Here is a 20,603-nt window from a genome sequence, read left to right as displayed (position 1 = left end):
CGGAATTTGTCTCCCACTTTATTTACGGCTTAACTCAGTTGTCAATTTCAAATTCAGCGTGAAACGGAACGCGAGAAATCCAAGAAAGGCAAAAGTGAAAAAATGTCGCCTAACAAGAGATAGAAGGCTTCATTATAATTAATTGGTTTAAGTTAGGTTATCGACTGTCCCTTTTTAGCTTATTGTTTTCGTGTATGGGCCTCTCGCTTGCACTTTAGCCGTCACAAATCATGGAGTACAATGAGACAAGCCCTTTGCGGTTTGCTATTAAAGGTTATTTTTGCCGCGTATTTAAAAATAGGGATATTGACTGATGATTATTTCACCACACAATCTACCTATATGCGCCACTTGCACCAACCCACTAACCCGGGGTTAATCGGTTAAACCGTTAACCCAGTGTCATATTAGACTGGTAACCAAGGTAACTCCAGGTTTAACCGGTTAACGCGGGGTTAGTAAATGGTGCAAGTGGCCCTATGTAAATTAAATAGCTTAATAAAAAGCTCACTATCAGAAGCAATTGATTGAATTGATTGATTGATTTATGAATCTGTCCTGCACCAACATGTATGTCTCTGTTTGCCCCAATGGTTGACTGGTAGAGAATGCCTTTGGCATTAAGTTAAAGACAATATATTGAAAGTTCTATTGAGTTAAAAGGGAATAAGTCCTTCCATAATCGTCAGTTTAAGATTAATACTTAAGTATTATATCCACCACATGTCGCGTATGATTAGGGTTGCCAACCGTACTATATTATATAGTATTGTACTATATTTTGGCTCTCTGTACTATATACTTTTGGAAAAATATATAGTACGCTAAAATACTATATTTCCGATTAAACGAATATTACACTCATGTTTAATATTTTATCTGAAAGTACTATATTTTTTTGGAATGTACTATATTTTTATTCCTTATTCTGGAAAATACTATATTGCACCAAAAAAAAGTTGGCTACCCTTCGTATGATGCATAAGAACGCAATAAGAACACAATAAAGGCACCCGACAGGTGACCGGTGATCACGTGATGCTGCACACAAGAATAACATAAGTTTCCAACATTTTTTTACAACATTAAACTTACCATAAAATTTGATTCGTCTTAACTAGATAATTACTGTTGGCCCAATATATGCTTAGTCCTATATTTATCATAAAATAAGTGTAAATATGTAGTTCCTCATCTCGCTGCTAGAATGTTATGCGTGTAATCTTGTCAGCACTGTAATGATTATTATTATCGTCTGTCTATCAATGTTAGTTTAGTATCTATTATCCTGTTATACCTCAATCCGATGACAATGCCACTTAAATATCCTAGGTTTACAAATCATAGTGGGAATTGTCTCAGGATGTAGGTTGCACCTACTAATGTATAAATCTATGTCCTCTTTTGTATTATATATCTGCCTATGTCTGTTTTTTTCCCCAATAAAGAAAATAAAATAAAATAAAACATATTTTAGTAATTTTTAATAGTACATAATAGGTGTACAGTCACCCGCAATAACATGTTACTCTTTGAAGGCCGCAAAAATATGTGACTAGCTATTTTAGCTCTACAAATAAGATCGTGTCAGATATTTTTGCCTTCATTGTGTAACATATTACTGCAGGTAGGGTGTATTCGGGTATTACCGAATGTGGGATAATTCCGAAATTCAGATGAAAGTCACCCTTAATTCCATCATAATAAAAGTCTCTTTTCGGAATTATCCGACAGTTTTCGACATTCGGAATTACCCGAGTAAACCTTATACCTATATCATTTCAAAATAATAAGGTTCATTACACCCAAAATCCTGAACCAGTCATATCAGTCAAGCTCATGTGTTCAACGATAATATATGTATATATATTATATACCTGCCTAATTGTCGAAGTGGAGTAGAGTGAAGGAAACGAAAGAAAGGCGGGATACCTCCGCGATGGATTACACGGGTTCCCTCGATATATCAGGTGGGGCCTCGTTTGTTACCTTTTTACTGAGGAGGCCTTATTCTGGGAGCGGAGGTACGACATAGCGCCGGGGTCCCTTTGTTTAACATAAAGTTTTAAGTCATATTGTATTGTTTGTCATAGACTTTTTCAGGATTTTCGTAAGGTTATCCTATAGATAGGTTAGGTTAGGTTTGTTTTATGGCAATCCTGAAAAGTTACGCGTTTCTGAACCAAACAAATTATGACTAACGAAAATGCGGACAAACAATACATTATGACTTAAAACTTTTTGGGAAACAACAGAGACCCAAAGGGGTCCCTTTGTTTCACATAAAGTTTTAAGTCATAATGTATTGTTTGTCATATTATCATTGGACTTTTCATTCGAAATAAATTGTTATTGATTGATTGATTGATTATATTTGTCCTAAAACCGTTAACTTTTCAGGATTTTCGTAAGGTTATCCTATAGATAGGTTAGGTTAGGTTTGTTTTATGGCAATCCTGAAAAGTTGACACGTTTCTGAACAAAACAAATTATGACAAACGAAAATGTGGACAAACAATACATTACGACTTAAAACTTTACGGAAAAGAATAGAGATCCGGCCAAAATCACATCCAATGTTACCAGAATAAGGCCGCGGCCCCGTCCGGTTCAATTGCAGCTTTTGCAAAAAAATGACAGTTATTTGAACGTTTTGGCACAACGAATTGCACAAACGCAAAAACTAATGAATTTTTGGACATTTTCGCCGCCAAGCGAGGCGCCGCAGAATTTTAACGAATGTTCATTGACGGCAAGCCGGATTTTGCCCGGTCGGGTTTTTTCTCGGGTTATTTGAACTGTCACTGCCTTTGTGTATGTTATTTGCCTTTGTATATTACGGTTATTGTGTTGTAGGTTCGATTGTTGATCTTACAAGTGGTTAAGATATCAAGTGTGTCGCTTGTCTCTAGTCTTTACGCATATTTCAGTATGCACTTCGGTTCAATGGAGTTTGGGCTGTTAATACAATACAATGCATAAAATAGCAATACCTACATTAATTCTGTTGATTTTTCAAACAAAAGAAAATCAACGCTCCTCGCACAACGTATCAGCATTGCGATACCTAACTACGAGGAAATGCCACCAGCATCCTTAATAATGACACAATGCCTCAATGGCCTATTTTAGATTTAAGCTAGTTATTAATTTAGTTTAGTATTTGTTTAATTTCGTTTAGTATTTGTTTAATTTAGTTTAGTATTTGTACAGTTACTGTAATACCTATCATATATATAAAATTGAAAAACCAGAACGGGATAAAAAACGAGGGAAGAAGCGAGATGGCGCCTTACAAATTTCTAAAAAAGTTTTTGACACGTTTCTCGAATACGACGCACGTATGATAAGAAAAAACTGTTCAAATCAATTATCTAAATATGGGAATAGAACTAGAACGTAAAAACTACCGCTTTCGACGCGTATTTAATTTACAAAAAGGAAAAGAAATTTTCATAACAATCTTTATTGTATGAACATTGGCTATTTCTCGGCAACTCTCGGTTCGTTTCGTTTCGGTGTAAAGTAATCTAAATTATGTTTGTCATGTTGGTATACAGTTATTCCTACGTGTTTTTATACGAAGTAATATAAAAAGTGATGTCAACCTCAACCTTAGTGTACGTCCATACGAGTGACTTATGCCAAATATGACATCAATCAAATTAATATTATCATATTATTAATAATTTGTATTTTGTTGTTTTAAATTTATTTTGAGTTATATTATTCGGAGTCAATTTGAATTCACAGTCAATCAAGTCAAAAAGATATTCGACTTCGGCAAACATTGCCATTCGTCCGGGGAACGGGCTGCCGAGATAGGCCAGAAATACAAAGTGGATACGTTAATATGAAGTCCATCAGTTCAAGGGATGACTTTAGAGATAGGTATACTTATCAATTTGGAAACTGTTTTCTCGCGTAATACGATACGACTCGACCAGGTAAGATTTTTCTTCTTGCTGAAAGTCACCATCAGATATATCGGAGTGGATGAGGTATTCACAAATATCTGAAGTCTGAACAATGTAAATTATAATGTAACTTTAAAGTGCATGTTCAGATATTTTTGAGCGACCTTGGTGGCTACGATATATATCTAATGGCAAGTATGGCAACTACACATTCATGAAGCCAATGTACAGTCAGTATGAAATAGATCAGGCTAAAGTAGCCAAATATATCGTAATATAACTTTGTTGCCATAGAAATAAGGATGTGTTCCGATATATTTGGGTATTGGAGAGACCAAAGCGGCTTAGCTTCAGTGGCTCGGACACAGAGAGAATGGGAGAGGATCTTGCCGTGAACAGAGCGTACTTGGGACAACGAAATGGGAGACACCCGATTGAACGTCCTAATAGGTACCGCAGAAACGACGTCGTTGCTCAAGACCTGCTCAACCTCGGCCATAGCGACTGGCGAGAGCTATCGCAAGACCGAGAAACATGGCGTGATCTGGTATCGGAGCCCAGGACCCTTTTTGGATCGTTGCGTCACCGTAGTAAGTATTGTTATGTCCAGAAAGGAAAATGGGGACTATCTACGTTTGTATGAAAAGGCGATGGTATATGGGCGGTGGTCGTCCGAATTCGTCTTAAGGCGGAAATTAATCTAATTAACATTTTTGCTGACTGGACTGGGCTTATAAAAATAAATAATAATTTTAAAAAATACAATCTTGCCATCATTTTATCTTATCAAATGACATCATTTATTGAGAAATTTGCGAATTAATTTATCCAAATAACGGTTACAAATAAGAAGTCCCTATCACAGAGTTATGAACACTGGCAGGGTTGAATAGGTACATAATAATGTCGGTAATTAACGAAACATAAGACAAACTCTTTATTTCATTTACGCGAGCGGAGCCGCGGGCCCGCCTAGTTATGTAAATAAATTTATTTAATTATTCAACATTTCGTACCAAATATGCTGGGCGTTTCGAAATTTAATATATGAATCAATTAAGTTTTAATAATTATGATAACCAAAATAAAAACTTTCGCTTCGCTCAGTCAATTAGATTAGAGTAAGAACTACGGGCGTAGCCAGGTTTTAGTATCGGGGGGGGGGGTTCAAGAAAATAAAACGACTAAAAGTACATAAAATAACCCTTACACAAGAAAAATATTAGAGACTAGCTGTGCCCGCGGTTCCGCCCGCGTGGAATTCTGTCTGGGTCAGTAAGCGGCTAATTTCTAATCCTAATTTCTCTCCCTCTCCCCTGGAGGCGGAACTTGAAGTAAAGTTGACAGATGGATATGTACAGTAGACCAGATAAAATATTTTAGGTACCACTAAATAAAACTACACTCCAAAATCAATAGTTTTTTTCGCCATTATTATAATTATACACGTGATTTTAACGACAGAGTAGGTGTATATCGGACGATACAGTAAGGTATACGCACGCGAGCGAAAGCGAAGCGGCCTGCCTGGCTAGAGCGCCACTCACCGTGCTCTTCTTCAGACTCCTGAGGAAGAGCGCATGCCGTTTGTAACCTCAATGCGTTGCGAGACTTTCGCGAATGATTCGATTTTTTTCGGGAAGGCATGGAAATGTGTATAAAATGCGAGTCCCAAATCGTTTGACTCCGCAAACGACCAGTGCCGGATTAAGATATTTTGATGCCCTAAGCATTTCTAGACCATGGTGCCCCCTCTCCCTAGGGTCATCAAGATTACATTGAATTTTTTTGGTAAATTGAGTGACGTTCATTGCAGCATTACAGCTGAGAATGGAAATCAGTCATATCATTTTATCACGAAAATTGACAGTGCCGTAGCAGTAACTTTGCAACAGAGTAATGCTGCTGCAGTCGCCACCCGAAAGTCACCTTTGTCATCATATCTTAGAAAGTAATTGAAAACGCGAGCGAAGCGAGCGCGAAAATATTTCGATATAAAAAACGCAATTTGATAGACAGTTGTACATTTTTATTTTTAGTATGGAAATCAGTCACATAATTTTATCACGAAAATTGACAGTGCTGCAGCAGTAGCGTAGCAACAGAGTAATGCTGCTGCAGTCGCCATCCGAAAGTCACCTTTGTCATATCTTAGAAAGTAATTGAAAACGCGAGCGAAGCGAGCGCGAAAATTTTTCGATATAAAAAACGCAATTTGATAGACAGTTGTACATTTTTACTTTTAGTATGGAAATCAGTCAGAACATCATTTTATCACGAAAATTGACAGTGCTGCAGCAGTAACGTAGCAACAGAGTAATGCTGCTGCAGTCGCCACCCGAATGTCACCTTTGTCATATCTTAGAAAGTAATTGAAAACGCGAGCGAAGCGAGCGCGAAAATTGATCGATATAAAAAACGCAATTTGATAGACAGTTTTACATTTTTACTTTTAGTATGGAAATCAGACACATCATTTTATCACGAAAATTGACAGTGCTGCAGCAGTAACATTGCAACAGAATAATGCTGCTGCAGTCGCCACCCGAATGTCACCTTTATCATATCTTAGAAAGTAATTGATGCGATCCGATAATCGACGATGGCGGAGAAATCCAAAATCCAAACCACCGTATACTATAGGTAATAGTTAGTAATCAATGAAATATGCCGCACGCCTGTTCTTATTTTAATTCTATGAATGTTAATATTCTGAACTATTCGGGGGGGGGTTTGAACCCCCAAACCCCCCCCCCCCCCCTGGCTACGCCCGTGGCTAAGAACTATGAATACATTTGAGTACCCTGTAACCTATAACACCACAAAGCTAAACAAACAGATCTCACCCGATGTCATCCCGCGAGATAACACGCGTCACGTGCGCGCTGAGATCGTGACGACTCCGTCACGACGCGGACGTGACCAGTTGGGTGCAGTTTCACATCATAAAGTGATGGAAGATTGCTGCGTGCCGTAATAGGTGGCGCTGGTATCTATGAAGAATATCTTGAGTTTTTAAAGTAACCCAGTTTTGATTTGTGGGTTTTGCGGGCTTTTAGAAGACAACCTTATTTGTAGGTAGGTACATACTGTAGATATCATCTTTAATACGATTTCCCTCGTAATAAACCATTTTACAGGGATCCCTGCTACTTTTGTTTTTTGCCTATTTTTTGTTTGTGCCGTTTTTTTCGTCAGATTTTGATAAAATTAGGTGAATAGATAGAGTTCTCTATTCTGTATAATATATACGTGCAATTTCACAGTTTTTCCTTTAAAAAATCTTCCTCTATGTTATGAAAACATACGGAACTTTTGTGACTCAAAAAAACGTAGATTTTTTTGTCCCAAATTAGGAATTTCGTGTTTATTTCGCCCAGAATGAGGATCTCTTTGAACACCAAATTTTACAAACACAATTTATACCTACTCTGTATCTTTAGGTATTAAAATAAAAGTAAACTAAATCTACCCTCAAATGGCTCCTTATGCCAGTTGAGGGTAGATGAAAACATTACATGATCAAATAATGTAGGTTAAAGTCAGGTCGTTCAGTGACTGATCCAGGCAGTTTTGTATAGGGTTGGTTAGCCAATGAATGTTATATTATAACTACCCAAAAATGTACAAATTGTTTACTTTTATTTAAATACCTTTAGATACAGACTATAGGCTTGTGACTATGGTGGTCCCAGTTTTTTCGTTTCTTAAAACGCTAAGTTTCTTATAAATAATGCATTGTACATTGCATTGTCTGCACAGGATGTATATCTAAATTACGCAGCGATTAGATTCCAAGGAACTATTTGATATGCAATTGAATACACTTACAATTTGGAGAAAAAACTGATGTTATTCTGTGCAGTGAATTAGAAGACGGGTCTTGGAATCACCATTTGAATTAAGAAAAGAAAAACCGGACAAGTGCGAGTCGAACTCGCCCACCGAAGGTTCCGTACTTTTTAGTATTTGTCATTATAGCGGCAACAGAAATACATCATCTATGAAAATTTCAACTGTCTAGCTATCACGGTTCATAAGATACAGCCTGGTGACAGATAGACAGACAGGCGGACAGTGATGGAGTCTAAGTAATAGGGTCGTGTGCTCCGCGGACCCCTAGGACAAAGCCTCTGTGGGGGCTCCGCGAGAAAAAACGAAAAAAAATCAATCCACAGTTAAGTAATTTGTCATAAGATTTTTTTTAAGTGAAAACTTCTTTAGCGGCGCTGTGCACTTTTTGTGATGGGGAAAAAATGTTAAACTCGCGACAGGTCACGTGACCTGATCGAAAAACTGTTACAATGTCATTGAGTTTTCACTTCTGCCGGCACTCCCGGAGTGCAACCCGTTGTTTTTTTAATTTGTAATTGTAATAAGTAAGTAATTGAAGATAAATTCCCACAGTAAACTAAATAGTGTAAGGTCCCAAAGGTCCGAGGTCGTAAATGTCGTGACTGGCCCACGGGCTCTATTAGGCTCAGTTCGGAGTTGTCAGATGCCCATGCGCGGACGAGATGTCCAACGAGTTAAGAGGAAAGGGGATGACGTCACGTCACCGCTTCTCTAACACAAAATAAGTCCCCATTTTCCTCTCTGGATATTAACATTATAGGAAATATTTTTACGCATTTGGATGTAGGTATATTAATTACAGCTAATATCTTGCACCATCCCACTAGCTCGGGGTTAACCGGTTAAACATGGAGTTACCATGGTTACAATTAGACTCTGGGTTAACGGTTTAACCGGTTAATCCCGGGTAAGTGGGATGGTGCAAGTGGCGCTTATAAAGTTAATTCGTTTCTTAATTTTAAATATGTATTATTATGTAAAAGATTTTTATGGTATCTACATATAATGGCTCCTCTACACGATGGGCCAGCGCCGGCCACTCCAAGGGACGCATTTATGCGTTAGAGGGAGCATGTGATATTGCTATCTCATTCTACCGCATGGCTGCGTCCCTTGGAGTGGCCGGCGCTGGCCCATCGTGTAGAGGAGCCATAAGAAGCAAACGAGCGAATATTTTAATGGTAAGCGATTATCGTCGCCCTTGGACACCCGCAACACCAGAGGGGTTGTAAGTGGGTTATCGGTCTTTGAGATGGGATTACGCTCTTTTCTTGATGGTTTGAAAGTCGTATTGTCCGGATATACCAGGCGACGCTGTCCAAGGCAGGAAGTTTACATTTTCCATAATGTCAATATACAGGGAGGAAAATGGATACATTTGTATGGAGTAGCCATCGCGCCCTATTGTCTTAAGGCGCTGACAAGAGCTAACTTCCCTCACTGACTTTTTGAATGAAAGGATAAGCCTTGTGTATTGTACCGATTAGTAGGCGACCAGCCGGCGTATTATGGATAGCTTTATCCATCTTTGTCCACATGATAAAAAAACTGTCACTTTTTAACATCGTGGGATAGAAAGTGACGGACACCGTTTTATCACGTTGTCACGTAGACAAGAACGACCATCATATTCGTACAGGTCGCGAAATCTGAAAAATCTAGGCTTAAGAACAGTTGTAATTGTTTTCTTAATTACGGGTACACTTATATAGGTAGAGGCTATCAATAAAAAAAATAAGTAAGGTAAGTGCGGCATATAACCGCCCGCCTTACATACCTAGTTTAGTACATCGCATCGATAGTTAAGCCCGCTCCACACTCGTGCGCGAATCCGCGAACACGAGTGTGGAGCGGGCTTTAGGTGCAAACGCACGGCACCCGCGGGTGGGTTAATCTATTTCCGAGAGCTCCCGAGAACTGCCGATTGCTGCCGACCTTATGTGCCACGGATCTAAAATCGCGCGAATGCATATACATATTCAATACAGTAGGCGCTCGGTAATGCGGCACCTTAAATTTTCCCTGTAAGCTTCGTTAGAACAACATTAGAACTACCAGATTATGGATGACTTACGCTAGACCGGGCCGGAGCCGGGCCGGAGCTTCCTGCGCTTCTTTTTCTATGGAAAGCACCACGTGATCACCGATCAGCCGTCATAGAAAATGACATGTCGGACGGTCCGGCCCGGGCTCGGCCCGGTTACTAAGTATTTAAGTATATGATCTAGGGCCCGCTAGAGCGTGAGTCATGCTTTACTGGTTTGTACGGAAAATAAAAGCCATATTATTTACCTATAGAAAATAAATTCTACATATCAAATGCAACCGCACTATAATCTGGCGTTCGGTTATATTAACTGCCGGATTATAGAGCAGGTGACCTGAGTACTAGGAGTGCCGGATTGGCGAGCGTTGGAATACCTGTACTACTACTGTAGCTGAAGTGTACAAAAGGGAGCCCACTAGTATGTTATGAGCATTTCATAAGTGCGAAAGTGACCTCAATAAATTACCACAGCAAAGATACTGTCGCGCGCTCTGGCTTAGCCTACAAGTCTATATTAGATCCATGTTCTGCGAGATCCGGCGATACTGCGCGATTAATGACGCTGCTCACCGTACATTAGTGTGTTTCTAAATGTACTGAGCAGCAGATAACGCCAGATTTATCAGCAGGAAGTCTAGTCTGAGCAGGCCCCGTAGACAACATGCCAATCGCTAACGCTCCGTAGCGAACGAAACGCAACTGTCACTGTCACACTAAAATATGTAGGCATAGAGATTTTTCTAGCACGAACGAGGCAACGCTTAGTGACTTCCGATATTAAGTTTACCTAGTAAGCTAAATTTCATATACAATGGCCACATTTGGAAATAACAAGAATAAACTAAATATCTGAAGGAAGTGAGTAGCACTGCCTCGTTCGTGCTAAGAAAAATCTCTGTCTACTAATATGGATAGAAGACTAACATGGGCCAACCACATCAAAACAAAGAGAAAAGAAGCAGACCTTCATTACAAGCGCCTGTACTGGCTGATCGGCCGACAATCACCTCTGACACTAACTAATAAAATGCTAGTGTATAAATGCATTATAAAACCCATATGGACATACGGGATTGAACTCTGGGGAACGGCCAGTAACTCAAACCTCGAAATTTTACAAAGGTTTCAGAATAATGTCCTAAGGGCTGTAACATGTGCACCATGGTTTGCAAAAAATACAGAGATACATGAATACGTAAATATTCCAACAATCAAAGAGGAAGTTAACAGATATTGTGTTAAATACAAAGAACGACTAAAAAAACATACAAACGAACTTGCAAGGGACCTGGTAAACACCAATGACAATCCGAGTAGGCTGAAAAGGTGGCAAATACTGCGGCTGGACCAAAGGCACTAGAAGATAAACTCATCAAAGTCAAGAGAGAGTATTTAATGGAATACCTCTCAAAACCCTCAAAACGACAGAACATCTGATTATGGCTAAAACAGCCGATTGCAGATAAAAGAAAGAAAAAAAAAAAACTAATATGGAAGAGTGATAGAGAGACACAAAGCGATTCGATGACGAAGCGCAAGCGATTGTCGCCTTGGCTAGGCCGCCAGGAATGGGACTCGGTTGTTTGTTTTGCAGTTCGATGATCAGAGAATGTTATTTGGGACGGACATATATCTACCACATCGCTAAATTATTTGCTATTATGTGGCGATGCCACAGCTGGCCCCGTAGACAATATGCCAATCGCTAAAGCTCCATAGCGAACGAAACGCAACTGTCACACTAATATGGAAGAGTGATAGAGAGCCACAAAGGGATTCGATGGCGAAGCGCAAGCGATTGTCACCTTGGCTAGGTCGCCTGAGCAGAGATGGGATTCGGTTATTTGTTTTGGAATTCGATGATCAGGGAATGTTATTTGATTAGTGGTTATTTGGTATGAACATATATCTACCACATCGCTACATTTGCTATTAAGGTGGCGATGCCACAGCTGGAGGCCTAGCCAAGATGACAAGCGTTTATAGAAAACCACGAACGAAACTTAAATAATGTATGGTCTTGATCACGTGACTTTCCGTTCGTACCAGTCATCCGGATACTTTTTTACTTTTGTTATCTTGGGTACGACTCCAGGGAATTTTATTTAGGGTGAACATATATCTACCACATCGCCACCTTTGCTAATTTTGAACTGTCTAATTTGGCAACAGTCTCGCCCTGTCTTTAGATTTTTCTTCTAATATTTTATAGTTCCGTACAATAGCGATATGGTAGACATATAGCTTCTTTGGATACCATATGGGATGTGACCACCATCAAATACTTTCTCGAGTTAAATATGGCCCACAAGCGTACTAAATCTTGGCAGGGTGAAAGTTGAGTGAATATGAGTGTAGTCCTCCGTAATCGAGTAGATCTGTTGGAATGGGTTGCACTTTGCACCACGGCTGTTGCCTTCGCAGCTACGTCGTTAAGGGTAAGGACTTATCCTTCACTCACAGTACTTTATTGGTGAAGATGTTTATACTAAAGCTTAAACAAATGGCGGATCAAAGTTCGATTTATCACGCGGCAGCCGTCCCCGCGTCGGCAAAAAGAAAGTAATTTTTAGCCCAATCAATCACTCCAAAAAACGGGCCATGCTCAACGGGTAATTCGCTAGAATTCCTCGAGAGATTTAGTACCACAACTCGTGCTAAACCAACGACGATATAATGAGGACGCCGGCTCATTGTCCGCGGCTAAAAAGAGGAGATAAATAACCAAATGAGAATGGAAAAAGGGCAAAAATGGTGAAATAAAGGAAGCTTCAATTGGACAAAGGCGCCGAAGGGGGATAATTCGTCGGGGATATGCACCAATTGTCACTGTTTTCTTCGTTTTGGCGTTGACAAGAGACGGCGTCGCGTAGGCGCGGGAACATAAAACTCTCAAGAATACCCTAAAAGGCACTAAGTCTCTTAGAAACGCAGTGAGACTTGGATCCTTTTTTAGCGGGCTCTCGGAATTGTCGCGCCGCTGACGCCTGTAGCGTTAAAACCTAACCGTTTATTAGCAAAGAAGCTAAGTGGAGCTATAAAACTCGAAATTTGGAACAAATTAATGGTCTGGGAACCTATTTGAATTGGCTAAGTAATTAGATAGGTACCTATTATGTTGTAAAACATAATAGTGTAACGACATAAGTGCTTATGTTACCTTGAGCCTACTTTTTTATGCTATGGATTTGTCAAACCATATTTAGGTTTTTGTCTTCAACTATATAGGTATTATATATACTCTTTATGCCATTTTCCTATAAATATTTTGGATGGTTTGATTTTGCTGCCAGTTTTTAAATAATATGATGCTTATTTTTTGAGGTAAATATACATTTATTGGCGCTAAAATATTAATGGACAGCCAAATAATATTATTATATGCTCAATGAATGTTCCTGTTTATTATTTTAGTTGCCCGAATAATTATAAGCCTTTAAGAAGTTTCACTTCTAACACACCCATCCCATCCTTCCCATCTGCGCCTGTTGGGTATGAAGTGTACCGTTTTATGGTCCCCTAAATACCACAGTAAAAGCAATTCACGCAAATCCACAAACACCCGTGACCAATGGAATCTTCGAGCCATCAAATAGAAACACCGTTTAATATTCCTCACCACCAGCGATCGCAATAAATGTCCAAATATTTGTCACAAAGCATTTTGGCAAATTCAAATAAAACCGTAACTAAGAACCCTACTAAATCCCTGGAGATGGGTCAAGCAATATCATTGACCAATGCATATAAATCTGGACTCTAAACTAATGCAATTAAGGTTACAATTACAGAAACATGTATTGGGAAATAATTCATACTTCCTGGCTCCAATTCCGTATGTTCCAAAGTCAAATCTTACGCCAATGCTATAGGACGTAGTTTCCTCTATCACAAATTCATAGACACCTCTTATCCGCGCTTCGAAATCGCACTGTTTTTCCATGATTTAAGGTGTAATTTCGCTTGTACGTTAGGTAAAGTGGACAATTTCTGTATGTTAAGATTCGCGACGGCTAATATTTCGCGGTGATATTGGCCAGTAGATGCCGGATAAGATTTATTCGTGGCGTCACGGTGGGTTTCATATCAAAATTAAATATCTGAGGAGGGGACGGGATGCGGGTAAAACGGTATTGACACTTTGGATGTTACGTTTTGTTGCTACAACTATGTTTGGGGAACAATCTTACACAGATCATCTTAACTTGCACTCATAACTTAACAAAATAATGCAACGTGAAAGTTAACATTTATTTATACGTATACTCAAAATAATATATATGTACTCAAAAACCACTAAAAAATAACTCGATAATTAGGAGTAAATAAATACTCGTACATTCATTTAAAAACTTAATATATCCACATTGGTACATAGATATCTTTCATAAATTAATTGTGCATGTTACGTAACATATCATGCATGGCCAAGGAAAAATAAATAAGTAACTAATCAAATAAAACAAAGTCACAAATAGAATTAGTATTAAAATACTTACACCTTACCGATCACGTCGATCACTCACGCTAGAACACGTCGTCCGGTCACGGCGTCCTCCGGCACTTCAATTTTCTATAGAAAAACGAGGTATCGGAAACCTCGGCCCGGACCGGGCCCGTTCTAGCCTGAGTTCTCCTTTACTCATGAGGAACCATGGTCGTTTCATTGTCCATGACGTAGTTATATCCAGTGACGCTCTTCGCCTGGTCGCTATTAGTTAGGAACAAAATTACACCGCCAATATCTTCATTCGTAGCTATGACACCTTGGAGGGTAGCGTCAATAAGCGCCTGACGTATAACCTTGGAATTGCCAATGTTATTGTTACTGTTAAAGTCATTTTCCACTGGTCCAGGCGGCTTAGCACGGTCGCGTTTTTATCCCTTGTCACCATGCCTGTCACGTTCTAACAAGTATGTAAGTGCGAAAGGGACGCGCATAGTGATAGTCGATAAAAATGGAACCGTGCTGAGCCCGCAGGATTGACAGTATTGACTCTAACTCCAGAAGACTGGTTAGATCATTTTCCCAAAATCATAATTTACCTGTAGCATAATTTCTATTCGCATTTTTTCCTATTCTTAATTTACACCAGACGCATTAATTCCTAACATGATTTTTCCATTCGCATATTTTCCCATTAGACAATTTAGCCACTCACAAATATTTCTTACGGCGTTTATTCTATAATCAAAAAATCGATTACCCCACCCCACTTTCTTTTCGAAAAACATTTAGTTCACAACTTAGCTAGACGGAGCCCTTATGGCCCTAGGGCTCCTATTTCTGGGCGGTTTGCCCTTCGGCCATCTGAAGCTACCTAACGAACCTAACCTACCTAACCTATTAATTTAGTGTGACGTCCATGAAAACATTACACTTTGGGGAAAAAAGTGTAGTATTAAAATACTAGGTTACTAGGTTAGGTTAAGGTTAGGGTATAATATTAGGTTAGGTTCGTTAGGTAGCTTCAGATGCCCGAACGGCAAACCGCCCAGAAAAAGTCCGTCCGTCTAGCTAAGTTGTAAACTAAATGTTTTTTTGAAAAGAAACAGTGCGGTGGGACCATGGTAATATTATCGCCTAAGAAATAAAAAGAATGCGAATAAAACGACTTGGAAAGTATTAATTATGAGAAAAATTTAACCTATGAATTAATGCGTCTGGTGTAAATTAAGAATAGGAAAAAATGCGAATAGAAATTATACTACAGGTAAATTATGATTTTGGGAAAAAATGCGAATAGAAATTATGCTACAGGTAAATTATGATTTTGGGAAAATGATCTAACCAGTCCTCCAGAAGACACTAGTTCTACAGCTGCGTAACGCGCGAAATGGTCCAGAGCCCCTTTTAACACAAAATACGGGAGCAACTCCGGATTTTTGCACGGACGCTTTGTCTTAGATAAAAGTGGCGCCGCCATGCTAGTCAACTGGATCACCGCCCGAACATTAGTTTTCATCACTACATCGTATGCCAATACTGTGCCTTCCGTCAAAGATCCCGCTGGAGATATCCCTGCGTTATTGACCGGCACGTCTTACTTACCGAAATGTTCTACAGTTTTAGGGACAACGATGGCAGTGTCAGCTTCTTTAGAAAGATCGGCTTGGATGATAAGAGGTTTCCTGCCGAGTGCCTCGATGCTTTTGGCGACGACGGCGAGCTTGGCCTGCGAGCGCGCCACGAGCGCCACGTCGGCGCCCTCCTTGGCGAACATCAGCGCCGTCGCCGCGCCGATGCCAGAGCTTCCCGTCACTATGACAACCTTATTCTTAAAACTCATCGTTACCGTAAAGCCTGTGTAAGTACATCGTTTCAACTGAATGCATATGACGTTTTATACCTAGTTTATCGATGCCACTCTTAGATAATGTACCTAGGTACATCTAGGACATAGGTACAACAACTTTTGCAGGTAGGGAGATAACGACCGACGTCCATAAGTGCATAGATTAAGCACTTGGTGCGTACTAGTTCAAGGTTTGTTTACACTACCTACATAATATAATATGTACTTACTACATTTTACCGAGTGTTTCACAATATATTGCAATAGACCGAATATTCGTCATTATGTATTAACATATAATAACGATTATTATCTTCCTAAGCATTCACGAAAATTGTATATGTATGTATAATATTTATAGAAAACAAGACAACACCCGTTAGGAAAAGCTTATAACTTATAAGATTATAACCTCCTTGGTCCTCCTGATACTAAAATGCAATGCTTTCTTAAGAGTAAATCGCTCGTGGATATCGCTCGTACATGTCTGTAAATGTATTGGCGCGAGCGAGACGCACGGGTGACTGACATCATTTTCATATCACAATGTAAGTTTGAATTGTCCTCCATATAGTAACGTGTGGGTCGATGAAGTGTCGAGGCCGGGAGCGACGCCGCTGACGCGTGAAACCGTCGCATTGTCGCGCGGCGACCGCGCGTGACCGCGCCGCGCCCGCGGTTCACCTCGCCTGTCTGTCGCTATTCACTGATGAAGATTGTTTACACCTATTGATCGTATGCCAATTTTAGCGATAAAGATAGTTATGTAACCCTTTAGCAGACAAAATAAAAAAAGCATCATTGTAGGATTTGTAGGTAAAAGTACTTACATGAAATAAAACTATGTAATCACTTGATCAGTAATCAGTAGGTATGTTTATTGCTTTCATAGGTAAACGGATTATATCACGTATAATTAATTTAAAATCCAGACGTTTCAAACTTCTTACAACTTTCGTGGTCAATAGGGGACTGAAGAAAAATATATATTCAACTAATTTTATTAAGGAAATTTACAGATACAGCGCCGAAAACAACAACGCCCCGACAGCAATGCAGCTGCAGTTGACATCCGAATATCACCTTTAGTCCAAAAAACATAAGAAAAAAAGTGATCATTTTATGCTTTACAAAAAAAATATTTAAATATTTAATTTATATTACACCACTATACCTAAGGTCAACGGGGGAAAGACAGTCTATCAGGTAAGACCGTCGTCGACTTTGACCTCCGAAATTCGACCGAATGAGCGAGCTTCAAACCTCCAAGAAAAGAGAGTATTCCCATCTTAAATTTCAGCAACGCACTTACAACCCCTCTGGTATTGCAGATGTCCATAGGCATCGATAATCGCTTATCATCAAATCATAACACTTATTGCGCATAATAATGAATCCGCATAATTTAAATATGCATAACATTATTAACTATAACTTTATTTGACCCATATTTACTGAATCAGTTTATTATGTATGTATCTGACAAAAAAGAGTAGAAATTAAAAAGTGGCATATATACTGTAGTGTCGTCCGGTTTTCTTATATACACAGATTGATTTGAAAGACACTATACCTACAGTATTGCCACTTTTTAATTTCTACTCTTTTTTGTCAGACTATAAAATGGCGGTACTGGTGCTCGACGCGGTACCAGTACACGGCATCTTGAAACTTAAGTCATTGTCAATAGAGGTGACAGCAGGGTGGCATCTATTGGGCGTTAGCATGTCGAGCAATAGTACCACCACCTTACCTTAACTCAAGTGATTGTTATCTGGTTAACGTTGATAAGATATAATATAAAAGCTCTTGTAAAACAACTTTTTCATCATAACTGCAACACATCAGCTGCAGTATTTCCATAGCGGCGGAATATAAGTAATAAGCGAAAGCTGTATTTTTTTAAGATGAGTTTTGCTAACAAAGTTGTGATAGTGACAGGAGCAAGCTCGGGCATCGGCGCGGCGACGGCGCTGATGTTCGCCAAGGAGGGCGCCGATGTGGCGCTCGTGGCGCGCACGGAAGCCAAGCTCGCCGCCGTAGCCAAAAGCATCAAGGCGCTTGGCAAAAAACCCCTCGTCATAGTAGCCGACCTCTCCAAGGAAGCTGACACCGCCACCGTCATCCCTAAAACTATAAAACATTTCCGAAAACTGGATGTGCTCGTCAACAACGCCGGAATGGTTTCAGAAGGAAGCCTGTTAGATGGCAAAGTGCTGCAAGCCTACGATGAGGTAATGCGGACGAATGTTCGGGCAGTCATTCAACTGACTAGCCTGGCAGCGCCTCATCTTGCCAAGACAGGGGGCAACGTAGTCAACATTTCTAGCGGGGCATCTCTGCGTCCGTCTAGTAAACCAACATTTCTTCCGTACTTTGTATCTAAAGCAGCTTTGGATCATGTTACGCGTTGTGCGGCCATGGAGCTAGCGTCTTCCGGAGTCAGAGTCAACACGATCAACCCTGGGCCAGTGGATAACGACTTCAACATCAACAATGGTCTTGGAGATCCGAAGGTTATACGGCAGGCGCTAATTAAGGCTACGCTCCAAGGTTACTTAGCTACGAATGAAGAAATTGGAGGCGTAATTCTATTCCTAGCTAGCGAGAAGGCTAGGAGCGTCACTGGATCCAACTACGTCATCGACAATGGCTGGACCATGAAAAACTGAGCTGGTATTATTAGGGCGAGCGAAGCGAGCCCTATCACTTTTCGACAAACTATGCATTCTTGTGGTACACTTTACGGAAAAACTATCGCACTTATAGGTTTGAAATTTAACATAGTAATTTAATTTCATGTCTGGATGTGTTATCAAACATAAAAATATCATTTTATAAACCTAAAAAAATAAAATAAAGGTATAACACTATGTATTACTACTAGCGCCATCTATTAGAAAAATGAATAATTAAAATTCGTGCTAATGTACTATGGTGCTAACAAAGATGAATACAAAAAACTGGTCAAGTGGGAGTCGGATTCGCGTTTTAAGGGTTCCGTACATCACACAATTTATAACAATTTTTTTTGTACGTGCAACGACGTGAGTTAAACGTCTTGAAAAACCCGAATTGGTCAGATCAAAAACCAGATGTAACATGAAGTGTTACGGAGCGGTGACCTATATCTCTGCAACTATGCAAAGTAGCTTGGATAGGAAGATTACATCCCGAACAATAGTACAACTGTCCAAATGCGAAGACTGAAGGCCGAGCTCCGCGTAGAGCTGAAAGCTCGGAGCGTCCGACGGGTTCGCGCTTCCTACAACTTCCGCAAGTGTTTTAAAAGCGAAGGCCGAAGAGAGGTAATACCTATAGTGCTTTCTTAAACACGTAACAATAGTAACCAAACCCATCAGTAGTACAAGTACCATTACGGCTGTGTGCCAGATACAGCCTAGTCGCATTTTTTGTCTTCAATCCGACTCACGCTTGATCATAAAGGCACGCCTCATCGGGACGCTTTGGGCCTTCGTTCTTATGCGGCTATCGGCCTAGTGCCTTCGTAATAGCTGTCTACACTACGTTTCACGTGAGCCATTGCGGCTGTGTCCCTAAAAAAGCCTAATCGCATTTTAGTTCTTAAATCCGACTCACGCTTGACTCTAGATTTTTATTAGGTTTTCCTGTCATCTTTAGGTAGGTAAAGAACTATTTTGTGTATTCTTTTCAAAATTTTAGACCCTGTAGTTTCGGAGAGAGAGGGGGGAATAGTCATTTTTTATCTATTTTCTTGAATAACTTCTAAACTTTTTATCCTAAATTTATAATATATTTGAGATTCTCACAATGAGCCCTTTCGTTTGATATGTAACACGATGTAGTTTGCAAAACTTTGTTTTTTAATTTTCTCATTTACCCCCCAAAAGTAGTCCCTATGTTTAAAATTCATTTGTTGACGTTACATGTCCGTCTTTGGGTCACAGACTTACATATGTGTACCAAATTTCAACTTAATTGGTCCTGTAGTTTCGGAGCAAATAGGCTGTGACAGACGGACAGACGGACGGACAGACAGACGCACGAGTGATCCTATAAGGGTTCCGTTTTTTCCTTCTGAGGTACCCCAACTAGCAAATCTATGTGCTATAAAAGTTGAGAGCACGTTTTTATTTTCGCTTTTTGGTGCTATAAACGGTGTAAAAACAGTCGAATAAAAGTCCTGTAAGCGTTTACTCAACGCGAAAAAGGCGCACTTATACAGACTAAAAGTGTTATAAAAATCGAGTAAGCGCTGTATAAGAAGCAAATCGATGCCGTAAGAGTTGAGTAAAAGTGGATAAAAGCGATTCTAGTGTTTTAATAGCAACGGTAGTATTTTTATTCGACTATTCGTTCTATAAACATTAGCAATTTACTATTACTCAGTGAAAGTGTTCTATAAAAGCAACCGCACGGCTTTTTCTCAGCAAAAATGTTTCGTAAAAGTAGCCGAATTGCTTTTACTCGGCATTTTGAACGTGTAATAGTGCAGTAAATGCTTTT

General features: G+C 39.6%; 1 protein-coding gene across 1 annotated transcript in view; it reads left to right on the top strand.

Moving 5' to 3' along the window:
- The window catches only part of LOC134800248 (uncharacterized oxidoreductase TM_0325-like), a 220,776-nt gene extending 201,982 nt beyond the window's left edge, over nt 1-18,794 (top strand). The window contains exon 2 of the mRNA XM_063772755.1: nt 18,008-18,794. Coding sequence (XP_063628825.1) covers nt 18,023-18,787 — 765 coding nt within the window. The 5' untranslated portion in view covers nt 18,008-18,022 and the 3' untranslated portion in view covers nt 18,788-18,794. The remainder of the gene's footprint in view (nt 1-18,007) is intronic.
- Nucleotides 18,795-20,603: the final 1,809 nt, after the last annotated feature.

The sequence above is a fragment of the Cydia splendana genome, chromosome 19, assembly GCF_910591565.1.
Source record: "Cydia splendana chromosome 19, ilCydSple1.2, whole genome shotgun sequence".
Taxonomy (NCBI): Eukaryota; Metazoa; Arthropoda; class Insecta; order Lepidoptera; family Tortricidae; genus Cydia; species Cydia splendana.
Note: the sequence above shows the minus strand (reverse complement) of the source record. Positions and strands in the feature narration are given on the sequence as shown.